Below are 12,132 nucleotides of genomic sequence, written 5' to 3'. Positions count from 1 at the left end.
CCATCATAAAACAATTGATTTGCAGTGTCAAAATGAGCATTTAACATGCATAGACTGAGTACCTACTAGGTCTGGACGATTTTAGCTGGACTGGGTGGGCAGTAGAGAGGAATTTGGACAAAATCTTTACCTTCATCAGATTTATGTTCTAATGATAGAGAAGACAATAAACTGATGAATCAATAAATATGAACATAATGTCAGGTAGGAAAAAGGCTATGAAGTAAAATAAACCACATAAGGGTGTGGTGCGCAGGTGACTCTCCAGATAAGATAACCAGAGAGGGCATCTGTGGAAAAGTGATGCTTGTATGACCCGAGGGACCAATCTATGAAAATGTCTGGGGAAGAGCACATCAGGCGGAGGGAATAGCACATTTGCCATTCTGCTTAGAGACAGAAACAAGCTCCACATTGTCCAAGGAGAGCAAGAAGACCACTGTGACTGGAGCTAAATGAGAGGAGAGGGAGGAAAGAGAGGAGGCAAAAAGGTGACCAGAGGCCAGATCTCATAGGAAGGCTTTGATTTTGTGTGATAACAAGTCTTTGGAGGGTACTGAGCTTGAAGAGGTATAATCTTATACCTTCGAAACATTGTTCTGATTGCTATGAAAGTAGACCATAAGGGTAAAAGAGTAGAAGAGGAAAAGTAGAATGCGGTGACCACAGTCCCAGGTGAAATTAAGTTGATGGAGGTGGCAAGAAGTGATTGGACTTTGGCAACCATTTTGAAGATACGGGGTCAAACCATGTGTAAACTAGAACTTGAAGGATTGCTGACGGATTGAGTGTGAGGTGTGAGAGGAACAAATCAAGGAGATCTACCAGGTTATTGGCACGAACCACTGTGTGAATGAGGGTGTGATTTACTGAAATAAGGAAACCTAGGAAGGATGGAATTTGGGGGAGAAATCAAGAATTCTGTTTGGAACCTATTACATTGGGGATGCATTTAAGACATCTGGGGCGATGGAGTAGGAGGTGGATGTGGTTACATGGAAGTCAAAGCAGAGACCAGGGGTGGAATTATTGTGGTAGTGATGGTAGTTCAGAGGATATTTATAAGCTGTGATGGAGTCGATGAAGGTCATTGTGACTGAGGCCCGAGGCCCCGGGCTCTGATGTGGAGAAGGCAGGAGAGGACCGTGCTGTTAGGTCACGGAGAGAGCACAGGAGTGGGGTAGGAAGAGAGCTAGGAGAACCAAGAGACTGGTTTGGCTTGGAGGTAGGGAACGATTACGTGCCCTGTCCGTCTCCCTTGGGTCCTTCTTGCTTTAGTCACTGTCCCACAAATTCCTAGACACACTGTAGCCTTGGGTATCCCTCTGCTTTCCAGTCACAGCACGTGGACTTGTGTGCTCTCCCTCTCTCTCTCACGGTCCCGGCTCTGGCTCTACCATCGACACAGATGGACCTCCTTTACTCCCAGGCTTCTCCGGGTGCTCCTCACTTCGCTCTTGGACTGAGGGATGACTGACCCAGGACAGCCTCTAGGGGGACCAGAATTGGTGGTATGAGGAGGAGAACATCCCTCTAAGCTTCCCCCACTTCCTCCTACCACTGCTGCTGTAGTGCCAGTGCTCCTGATTCCTTTACCTCCTCTCGGCCCCAAATTCCAGCCTGCTTAGTTCTGCTGTTGCATGTTATTTTGGCTGTAACTAGTGGAGGGAGCCTCTGCCACCATCTTTATTCCTGTTCCTGATCTTTTGAGTTTGTTTTTTTTTCCTCCAAAAGTAAATAAATTGGCATCTGCTCACCATACTCTGAGCCCAGCCTGTTCTACCTCTCAGCCTGTCCAGCTCTCCAGTCATCGGGGAACGAGCCTGGCCTTGCCAGCAAGGGCAGATGTGTATTTTCTACAAGAAATCCTTGTCCCTGTATGGTGATTAATCTCTGGGGTAAATCATGGGTCAGCTGGATTTTTTTCTGAGGTAGCCTGGGCCCACCACATCATATCAATGTTGTTGTTTCTGTGAGAAGATATTTCCCAAGTTGTTAATAATCAATTTACAAACAACTTTCAGAAATAATCCACTTATAATTGAGGGGCTGCTTTGTGTATTTATAGCCATCTTGCCTAATTTTGTATCTACTATATATACACAGATATAGTGTACAGGTTTACCTATCATCTGTAATAGACATAATTCATGATGGATCTAAATTAAATTTTCTGAAATAGGCAAGGTAGAAATTTTATATCAAAATAAATTCTTGAATATTACCCTTAAGCAGTTTTATGTAATTATAATTTACTGAGTCAGAACATTTAAATTTTTTGCCTTTGACTAATTTCTCTTACTTTCTAAATTAATGAATTCAAAAGCATATTCCACTGCAGAAAACAAATGGTACATAGGAATTAGACATTTTTAAGTTAATTATGGTATAAAAACAAACTACTTTTCATAATAAGTAATAGGTTTTAAAGTTAAAGTATTTTATATTGTAAGGTGATACATTATAAAGTTGTATTAGTTATCTATGATAAGTGTAAATTTGAGGATTTTGTGGAGAAACGTAGCTTACGTGGCAAAACCAATATGTTTGATTTTTTTAAAAAGATTTTATTTATTTATTTGACAGAGAGAAACACAGTGAGAGAGGGAACACAAGCAGGGGGAGTGGGAGAGGGGAGCCCGATGCGGGGCTCGATCCCAGGACCCTGGGATCATGACCTGAGCTGAAGGCAGACGCCTAACGGCTGAGCCACCCGGGCACCTCATATGCTTGATTTTAATTTTTAAAATATAGAGAACGTAAGGTTCAAGTGCAAGCTATATATATTTAAAGCACACTTTAGAACATTCGTATCTGTTATCTCATTTTCCCTGCACAATAACCCTAGGAGGAGGGCTGATATCATGAGCCCTATTTCACAGATGAAGATGTTATAACTCAGGAAGGTCACTAAAGGTCTGAGTGCTAGTGAGAAATGTCTGACCCTGTCATTCTGATTCCAAATCTAGGTCTCTTTCCACTGCCTGGTGCTGCCTTCCATTTTTTGAGGGTTGTGGAATGCAGCAGAGTAACAATGTGTTTATCTTTTATTTTGGCTTGCTGGACACCTCTGGAGCTGAGTTAAGCCTGGAGCGCCAAAGTCAACGAACCACTCTGTACTTGGAGTAGATCTTTGCTGCTGAGCAAAAGAAGGAATTGGCGTCATCTTGCTTTGTATTTTCAAAATATTTTAAACACTGAAAGGCAGGGCTTTCCTTCCACAACCCAACACGGCGATGTGGTAAATCCGGTGAGGAGCGCACACTCTCCCTTCAGGATTATGGATCCCAAGAGGGCAGTGGCTCTCAGACTACGGAAGACTGGGAGGACCCTGAGGAGTGGGGCTTTCAGGCTTTTGGAGGGTTGTGACCCTGGTGGAGCAGGAACAGAGTTCCCTTCCTTCCTGCTCCAGAGTTGTGGCTGTTGTCTGTGCCTGAGAAGTGAAACAGTATTGTTTCTCCAGTCTTACTCCCTAATGAAGACATGGGGGAAAAGAATAAAAAAATTTTCCTGCTGTCTTTTCCCTTTCTCATACCACTTGTTATAATGGGTCAGAAGGTGGAAGGTAAATGAAAAGTGGTGCTCTCAAAATGGCTTTTAATATAAAGAGGTCTGAAAGGATGCATAACCAATTACTGATTTTTAAGGCGGTGGTTCTTTTCAGGTGGGGTGGTTAGCTTCGGAGCTGAAGGGACACATGGAAGATATTTTTTTGGCTTCTGTGTGGTGGGTATGAATTACCTTTGTAGTTTCAAAAACAAGAAAAGATACTCTTTAAGATGGCTTTAATCGCTCTGAAATAGTGCGAAGACAACATACTTCCCCAACTCAATAAAACAACGAAAGCTTTATTGAGGAAGAAATGGCATATCCTCTTCATCAGAGCATACTATTTCTGTATGACCATCAGGACGGCCAGGCAGGGTGGGGTGCATGCCTGGACCTCTCCGATATGTGCCCACCCTCCCGGAGAGCTTCAGGAGGCCACAGCTATCCCTGTGAACTCTTGAGTCAGTTTGGATGTGCTGTCTTCACTGTGGGTTTTTTGAAGAAATAGACCAGAATTGAGTCAAGGGGAGAAATGTTTGCTTATCAGTGAAGTTGAAATGTTCTTTAGTAGTCCCCTGCACTTTTTCATATAGTAGGGTGTTGGTGGGATGGGGGGCGGGGGATATTTTAGGAAATACTACATTTCAATTTTGATGAAAAAGTAATATTTCAAGTGATTTAGTGGAATAACCTAGAATAAAACTTCTAATAGCCCTGTCCTGTTTTGACCATAATAACAAAATTATTATTTAGAAAGTAATAGTGAAAGAATAGAAATTAGTAACTGCTGACATCTTAGGTTTAGCTTTTTTCTATCCTTTGCTTTAAGCACCAACTATTTTATATGTACAATGTAAAGCCATATTTAACAAGGGAACACTCAAGTATTATGGACACTCACTACCTTTCGGATTTAATTTAACCTCACTGTTGGTTATTTTGTGTGCGATGTTCTAAAGTCTGAGTAAGATCTATTTGCTTCAGGCAAGCCCAAGATGTACATAAGATTTGCTTTGATTTTAATGTGTGTACAGTTCTAACTCAAAATTAAAGAATGTACCATTGCCAGTTAGTTAATATCAAATAGCTAAGTTCTGCATTTTGACATATAACACAATTTTGAAAAACAGATACCAAAGAACTAAACAATGTTAAATTGTAGAGTTTAAGGAATAGAAAAATTTGGTTTGTTTTTAATAACCCTCTTTATAATGTGGTTACATATTATGTCGGATTCTTGAAAGTGTCCAACTGTAGAGTGGTTTTCATTGTTCTCTAAGGCCCACATTGGGGGGAAATAATAGTTAATATAACTGGAATTGTCTAATCACAAATAAATTGTTTTAAAAGTCACTAGAATTTATAGCATACATCAAAGTATTTGTTTCTGTTTTTTTTCTTTTTTCAAATAAAATAGTAGAATTTGAAAACTCCACCACTGTAAGATGATAGTGATCTATAAAACTTATGTTTACCATCCATCCCTTTTTTTTCATGCTCAGTAATTAAAAATGGCCATGGGCATTTTTTATCCACTGAGATTTACCAACTGCTATAGCTTTCAACATTTATAGAAGGATTTCTACACCTGCTTTTTTTTTTATGAAATAACCAAATATCAGAGCAGCTTGAAGTGTTTTCTTTAAAAAAATAATAATAATAAGTTTACCTCTAGCCCTCTGGTTTTCAGCAGATAGAAAGCGCTATCATTAGCCTACCATCCGTTTTAATTTGAAATCCTAAGAACAAAAGTCATTAATAAGTCCTTTGTCATGGATTTTAAAAAAGAAGACGCCTTTTTAGTATTTGTATGTCATCATGCCAGGCCTAGAAAATTAGGCTAATTTATTATTTAAAACACTGGTGGGATTCCTAATTGCATTCATCATTAGATATGACACGTTTAGAACTGAGAACCATATCCAGTGAGAATTTTCCAGTTTGAATTTTGAAATAAAAATATTTTTCAAGAGATCCCTAGCTATTGCCTGTTACCATGGTAACAGTCCTATTTGTCTGAGAGCTCTGTCCGCTGCCAATGAGGGAGAGAGCAACGTCAACTAAACATACGAATACATCAAAGACAAATTCATATGCTCAATCTGATCAGCTCAATTAATGTAAGAACAGAAGCTGAAGGGGGTTAAAAGAGGGCACCCATTCAGGATAGATGAAGCCCCTTTTAGCAGAATATACACGCCGGCCTTTTGGGGGAGGAATTTAGCACACTGTCAAAAACATTATCAGAAAAAGAAAGTACTAGGCCTCCTACACCTAACAGATATGAAGCTGTCAGACAAAGAATAGCACTATTCATTAAATGACACTTATTTTCTCCCACTTTACAAGAATACAGCGAACAAAACAAGCAGGGGAGCAGCTGAGAAAGACACTTTTTTCTTTTGCTAGTGATGACAGACATGCAGCAATTATGGTGATAACTAAGGAATACTAAACAAGAAGCCAGCCTCCATTCTGTTTATCACCTTAAATTTTATGTTACTAAATTTGCATGCAACTCCTGTTTGTTTTATTATTTATGTCTGGGAAAAATTAGATGCCTTTGTTTTTAACATGGTGCCTTGAATTTGGTGTAGCATACCTCTAAACTCTATGAGATCGCTCACTTTTCTTGTTAAATGGCCATATCAAGTTGAAATGCTTTTGAAGTAAGACATTTCCAAAGCACAACAAGACTGCTGTTGTCAATGTGAGGTGTATATTGGGCTCGGGGGGGGGGTGGTTTTCATTAGTGTAAAGGGAAATACCATACATCTGCACATTTTTTTTTAGAGAGACTGAAAGTTGTATTAATTGCCACCTTTGCTTTATGCTTCATTTTACATGGTGAAACGTGTTACGGTGCACATGTATTTAATGGATCCTGTTTTGGTTTTTGGTTTTTGTTTTTTCCTTTGGGGAATTTGTAGTGGTAGGTAGTAGAGACTGGCATGTAGGGCTTGTAACAGGTGCAGGCAAGTAGGAGTTCCCGTGAGATTGCTGCCTTTTAAGAATCTTATGCTTAAACCATGATGATCTGATTTAAGGCCCATTATCAATAGTCTGCTACTTATATCTGCATGATCGTGGACTGATTGATACTGACTTTGTAGCCATGTGCTCCATAATGCGCTGTCAGGAAATGCTGACAGATGCAATGAAAGAACAATAAATGTGGGGCAGCCGTAATGTAAAGGTCCAGCTAGGCTGTATGAAAACTGATAGCTAGGATATTGCCTCCTATGTTACCATATACACCAGTCCCTTTGAGAATTTAGCGGGTGAGTGAATTAAAATGGTCTCCTGATACCCAGAAGGGGAAAAAAAGATCTTCATTTAAGGAACTTGCCGACTTTGCCAAAACATTGCTTTATAAGAACAGAGCCAAGATTAAAAAAAAAAAAAAAATACTCTTTTACTCAAAAATCTAGGCATGTCTGACACATCTGAGAAACTATTTCTTAAAAATCAATACACACAAAAAAGCACTGTATCTACTTTTTAGGATACTTCACCTATTTGTATAAAATTACAAAAGGGGACATTTTATTCGAATTCCTATTTTAAATGTAAGGCATTTGATACTATATTTTAAAAATTCTTGATCTTCGATCAGTGCATGAATATAGCTGGCATTTTGCCAGTGCAGGTTTTTAACAAATAACTAGGATAATATTAATATGAAGCCATGAAAGTTACCCTCTTCTCCCTAGTCTTAAAATGTTCCTTTGAAAGAAGTTATACTGGACTATAATTCATGCCTTTTCTTGTTTACGTATTTTAAAAATACCCTCTGTGTTCTTAAACATCATTTAATAATTTAGTATTTAAAGACATAATCAACATTCCAAGATTGTTGTCAAAAGTAAAGTAGAATTCAAATACATTTTAACAAATTACTTGTACCAAAAATAAAATCATTTATAATGATATCTTCAAAACTCAATGTAGACTCTGATACCTGGCCGTAATTCTTCCTCCTTTGATTAGAAAATGTAGAATGTGTTGAATACTGACATATTTTCAACATTGAGACCCTTGTGGTACCTACACGTAATGGTGGGCGCTGAGGTCAAAGCTGCATTGATAATTTGATTCATTTCCTTATGGGTGGAAAGTAAGAATCATCTTTATTTACAAAGTTGCCTAAAATGTTTTGGGGGAGCCTGGAGAATCTAATGATTTAAAAGGAGTTTGTGAAGATTATTTGCTCAGGTGAATTAAATTTTTGATCCAAACCTTTTTATGATATTTGCCACATGTAGAATGACATTCAAAAGCAAATTTTTAGGATGAGAAAAACTTACTCTAGCAAGATTCTTAAAATGCAGTCTTCTGAGAGTACTCAAAAGAATATTCTATGCAGATCATTGACAAAACACGCCTACGACTGTAATTGTGTACATTCAGGGGAATGACTTTTTTATTCCATATTATTGACATAATAGATTGAGTCATCATTACTGTCTGATATGCAAAGGCCTGGTTTAAAACTCTTCTGTGGATCCTCTTTAGCACGCAAAATATTGACACAATAGATGGTAATGGCTCCTTTGGAGCCATTAGGGTCCATCATGTCAGGGCCTGCTCAGACATTTCTTAGCAGGTAGCACGCAGACTCTTGACATGATAGATCATAACAAGTCCAAAGGAATAATTATCATTTCTTAGATTACACCATACTTGGGAATTTCATAGTTTATTAAAATTAGAGCATATTATCACCAATGTGAATTTTAATTCATTAATTATATTCTATTGGTAATACATGCTTCATTCAACACAACGTATATTATAAACTACGTAAACAGACCAGATTGCATGCATTTATGTTACACTTCTCCCTGTCTAGGAACTTCAAGAAGTCCACCCTGATTGTTATGAATATTCATAAAAAAGCAATTCATTCTCAGCCTTCTACCTTTTATGCCAAGAGTCAGCCTGGAGCAAATTTTTCATGTCCACGGCCTAGACCTTTGAAAGTAGAGATGCCTAATGTAAAGAGTGACAGAGCTTGAGTGACACTGACTGTGACAGGCAGGAGCTCTGGTGGGCACCCATATAATTAGATCTTTGTGTGGTCTGGTTAGCGAAGACAGAACTTGATGTTTTACTAACAAAGTGGTTTGAAAAGAAACCACATCCCTCCAAAGTTTAGGCTGTTTGTCAGGTACAGAAATGAAAATACAAAATTTGCAAAGAAAAAGCTCCTGGTGGTTTTGGATAATATGTATTATCGCGGTGTAAAAGCGGAAGTGAGTGACGTTGGATTGGCCTGTAAGGAAAGCATCATGCTTTTTCTTTTCATGTGAATAGTTTTTATTGTGTTGAGATTAGAGACAAATATAAATTACATTATACAATGTGGCAAGCCATTAGCTTTTCATAAAAAGAAATTTTATCTACAGTGAAAAGCTTTTGATCTTGAAGACTTCATGAAAAGCTTTTTAAGTTTGATTTTGGTGGTGTTTGTTATTTGGTGTAAGTGTCAGTATCAGTGTCTAGAAATTATGTCAGGTGGTTTGCCTATTTGCATGGCAGTGTGGTACATTTAAAGGGTGTCCTTTTTGAATTTCCATTTCAAAAAATGTAAACTCAACTTATAACTAAGCCTTAATGAATAGGCCCTAATTAGATCATGTATAAGAGAAATAGTTGTCTCACTTTCATTAGTCATAGATTAGTGTTTTCCCATAGTTTAATGCTTGTTGTGTTTTCAGGTTCCAAGCAACATCGCAAGCTTCCAAAAAAAAAAAAAAAAGAAAGAAAGAAAGCTAAAACAAAGTAGTTTCTTTGAACTTACAGACTCATTTGGACACAGAAAATTCCCTTTCCCCTTATCTTTAGCACTCTCAGAGAACTGGTGTAGACAAGTGCACGATTTTTGTTACTGAAAAAATGCAGTGGCATAAACCTATTGCACACTGGAGGTCACCCTTGCTATTTACAAATTTTCTACACTTTAACAAAACAAAAGTAGATCCCGCATACTTTTAATATGCACTACAGTTTGCATGATATTTTGATATAAATACATGGATACTATGTGTCTTCCATGTATAGTCAGTCATATTAAGTGCAATTAAGGAACCCATTATGAAAATCTTATGGTTGTCTGATTTTTCTGATGAAATAAGCAAATGACAGGAAGCTTTTCAAAACGAAACTAGAAGCTTTCATTATATATTATATATAATGGATTTTGAAAATCTTTCCAAATTGTTATAACAGAAGTCTAGAGTAGAGTTCATATGCATTTCTTATTCAATAATTTGTCAGATTTTTTTCTTTACCACATCATTTCTGGAGATAACTTTACCGTAGTTAATACTTACAGATTGTTGATAAGAAAAATTACTTCTGAGTAATTTACTTTGACATAATTTATTGTGGTATGCTAAATAGTTGAGACTGTTCTGTTTTTTCACCATGTTACTTTCACATTTTTATGTCCATTCAACAAAAAATAATATTTTAGTATGAATAAAAATTTTTTTTCTTTAACAATTTATTTGAAAGCAATGACGTACATAAAAATGAACTCATTAAACTCAATAAGAACTCTGGTTTTTTTTTTTTTTGCAAATAGCTCAATGACAAAACATAAAACAGAAGAAAAAACATTTAGCCTACATCTTGAAGCCATTCAAAATAGGAACCAAAGATAGACTGAGGAGTGTCTGATTCCTTTTCAGTGAGAGTGTTCTGAAAATGGAAGGGTTCATCATCTGGGAGCTGTAACAAACAAAGTGTGAAGTTTTACAGAGGAAAAAGAAAATAAGCATTTTACCTATTTTATCTATTTTCCCTTAAGATATACTATGAATACCATGAATTTTTCCTGATGCCTATTACCTTAGTATACATAGTCCATTTTCTTTCTCACAATTATTTTATAACACTTTTTAATCTTTCATTAAAAGGACCCTTTATAGTTTCATAAAAGTTTCGCATAATATGTCAGTTATCTGGCATACAGGTCAGAGGTCAGAAATGAGTTAAAATAAGGGATAATGGCTTGAACAGGTTCCTATGAGGTGGCAAGATCAAGAGAGCAGAAGGTACACCATCCCATTCGCTCGTCAAAGACAGATGTCCAAGGATATATGTCCACTAACAGAGCAACCCAAACACTCTGCTGTTGATACCGCATGGGCTGTCATCCACTCTCCTTTTCTCTCCCTCTTCAGGCTTCACTGGAGGGAATTGATGAGCCGTACCTCAGGCTCCAGATGGTTGATTTGTACAAAGAGAAGCAACTGCATCGCATCTCCTCTTTTCAACTTCCTTTTTGAAACATTGCCAGTGTTACGGCCTATGTCTCAAATCCCTCTTTTTGAATCTAGTCATTCTGCCCCATGGTGAAGGCTTAACAGTGAGCATCTCTCTCTGCGAAGCCTTACCCAAACACTCTTGCACCATGGTTAGCTTTGGCAAACAGTCCAAAACTGCCTGTCTTGCCCCTTCTGGGTCCAATATGTATGTCTTCAGGTTTTCAGTTGAACGGAAACTGTGTGTTTGTCTGTTTCATTGCACTAGTGAGTTTGTCTATCCCGTTGCGGCAAGTACGGTCTTTTTCATCCTGTATTCCTCACGGCCCTGAGCAGACACTGGCCATGGAACAAGTGGAAGTCATCTCTGCCTCCTCTGAACTCTCAGAATACCTCCTTTGTACCACTTCTGTGACCCTAAGCACTTCATACTTTGATTAGTTATCTGAGAATGTGTCTTCTCTCTCCTCGGCGAAAATGTAAATTCTGCAAGAGCAGAACTATGTCTTATATCCCACACTATCTTCTCCACAACACCACTGTCCACACGGTGTTTTCAATTAAAATTTTCAGCCACTTAACTAGCACTTATTGAATACCTGGGTACAGGGCACTATGCTAATTGCTTAGGATGATATGATATAAACTGTTATTGTTGATACTGAAAAGGACCCTATAATACAGTGGGCAAGAGAGAGTAATGAGTGTGAATAATAGAAGAACATGACCAGGGCACAGTGAATGGAGAGAGCGTTGAGTTGTGGCTGAGAATGGAAGTAGCCAGTTTCAAGCTTTCAAGGAAATATTTGGTAATGTGGTGTATGTTGCCTTTATTTTTATTTGTTTTAGAGAGAGCGTGCGCATGTGCACCAGCTGGGGGAGAGGGGCACAAGGAGAGAGAGAGAGAGAGAATCTTAAGCAGGCTCCATGCCCAGTGTGGAGGCCCATACAGAACCCGGTCTCAGGACCCTGAGATCATAACCTGAGCAGAACAAAATCAAGAGTCAAACGCTTAAGCAATTGAGCCACCCAGGCGCCCATATGTTGCCTTTAAATCCAAATTCAAGGTGTGGCTTATGGCAAAAACTTCTTCTTCTGGGGATGGGAGAAGAGCCTGAATGGAAAGGATTTTCATTCCATCCCATCTCACCAAAAGGAGCAATGACCAAAAGGTCATTTAAGTTTGAGCACATGAATCTATCCCTGGACAATGGAAGGAAACATTTTACAGGAAGCCAGCCCTTACACATTTATTGAGTGAGGAATTCTTAATCTCAGGAAACAAACTGAGGGTTGCTGGAGTTGGTGGGGG

At 38.3% G+C, this 12,132-nt stretch overlaps 1 protein-coding gene across 7 annotated transcripts in view; it reads left to right on the top strand.

Moving 5' to 3' along the window:
- KIAA0825 (KIAA0825 ortholog) overlaps window positions 1-12,132 on the top strand; it is a 413,115-nt gene that overhangs the window by 262,585 nt on the left and 138,398 nt on the right. For 5 of the 7 annotated variants that reach the window (XM_073888172.1, XM_073888156.1, XM_073888162.1 and 2 more), the window contains one exon: window positions 2,970-6,244. The exons of the other annotated variants lie outside the window; for them this stretch is intronic. In XM_073888172.1, coding sequence (XP_073744273.1) covers window positions 2,970-3,129 — 160 coding nt within the window. In that variant the 3' untranslated portion in view covers window positions 3,130-6,244. Of the gene's footprint in view, window positions 1-2,969; window positions 6,245-12,132 lie in introns of those variants that run through there. 7 annotated transcript variants of the gene reach the window in all.

Source organism: Callorhinus ursinus, unplaced genomic scaffold, assembly GCF_003265705.2.
Source record: "Callorhinus ursinus isolate GAN/ISIS: 27379988/994484 unplaced genomic scaffold, GSC_fseal_2.0 scaffold3, whole genome shotgun sequence".
Taxonomy (NCBI): Eukaryota; Metazoa; Chordata; class Mammalia; order Carnivora; family Otariidae; genus Callorhinus; species Callorhinus ursinus.
This window is presented reverse-complemented; position numbering and strand designations above follow the sequence as displayed.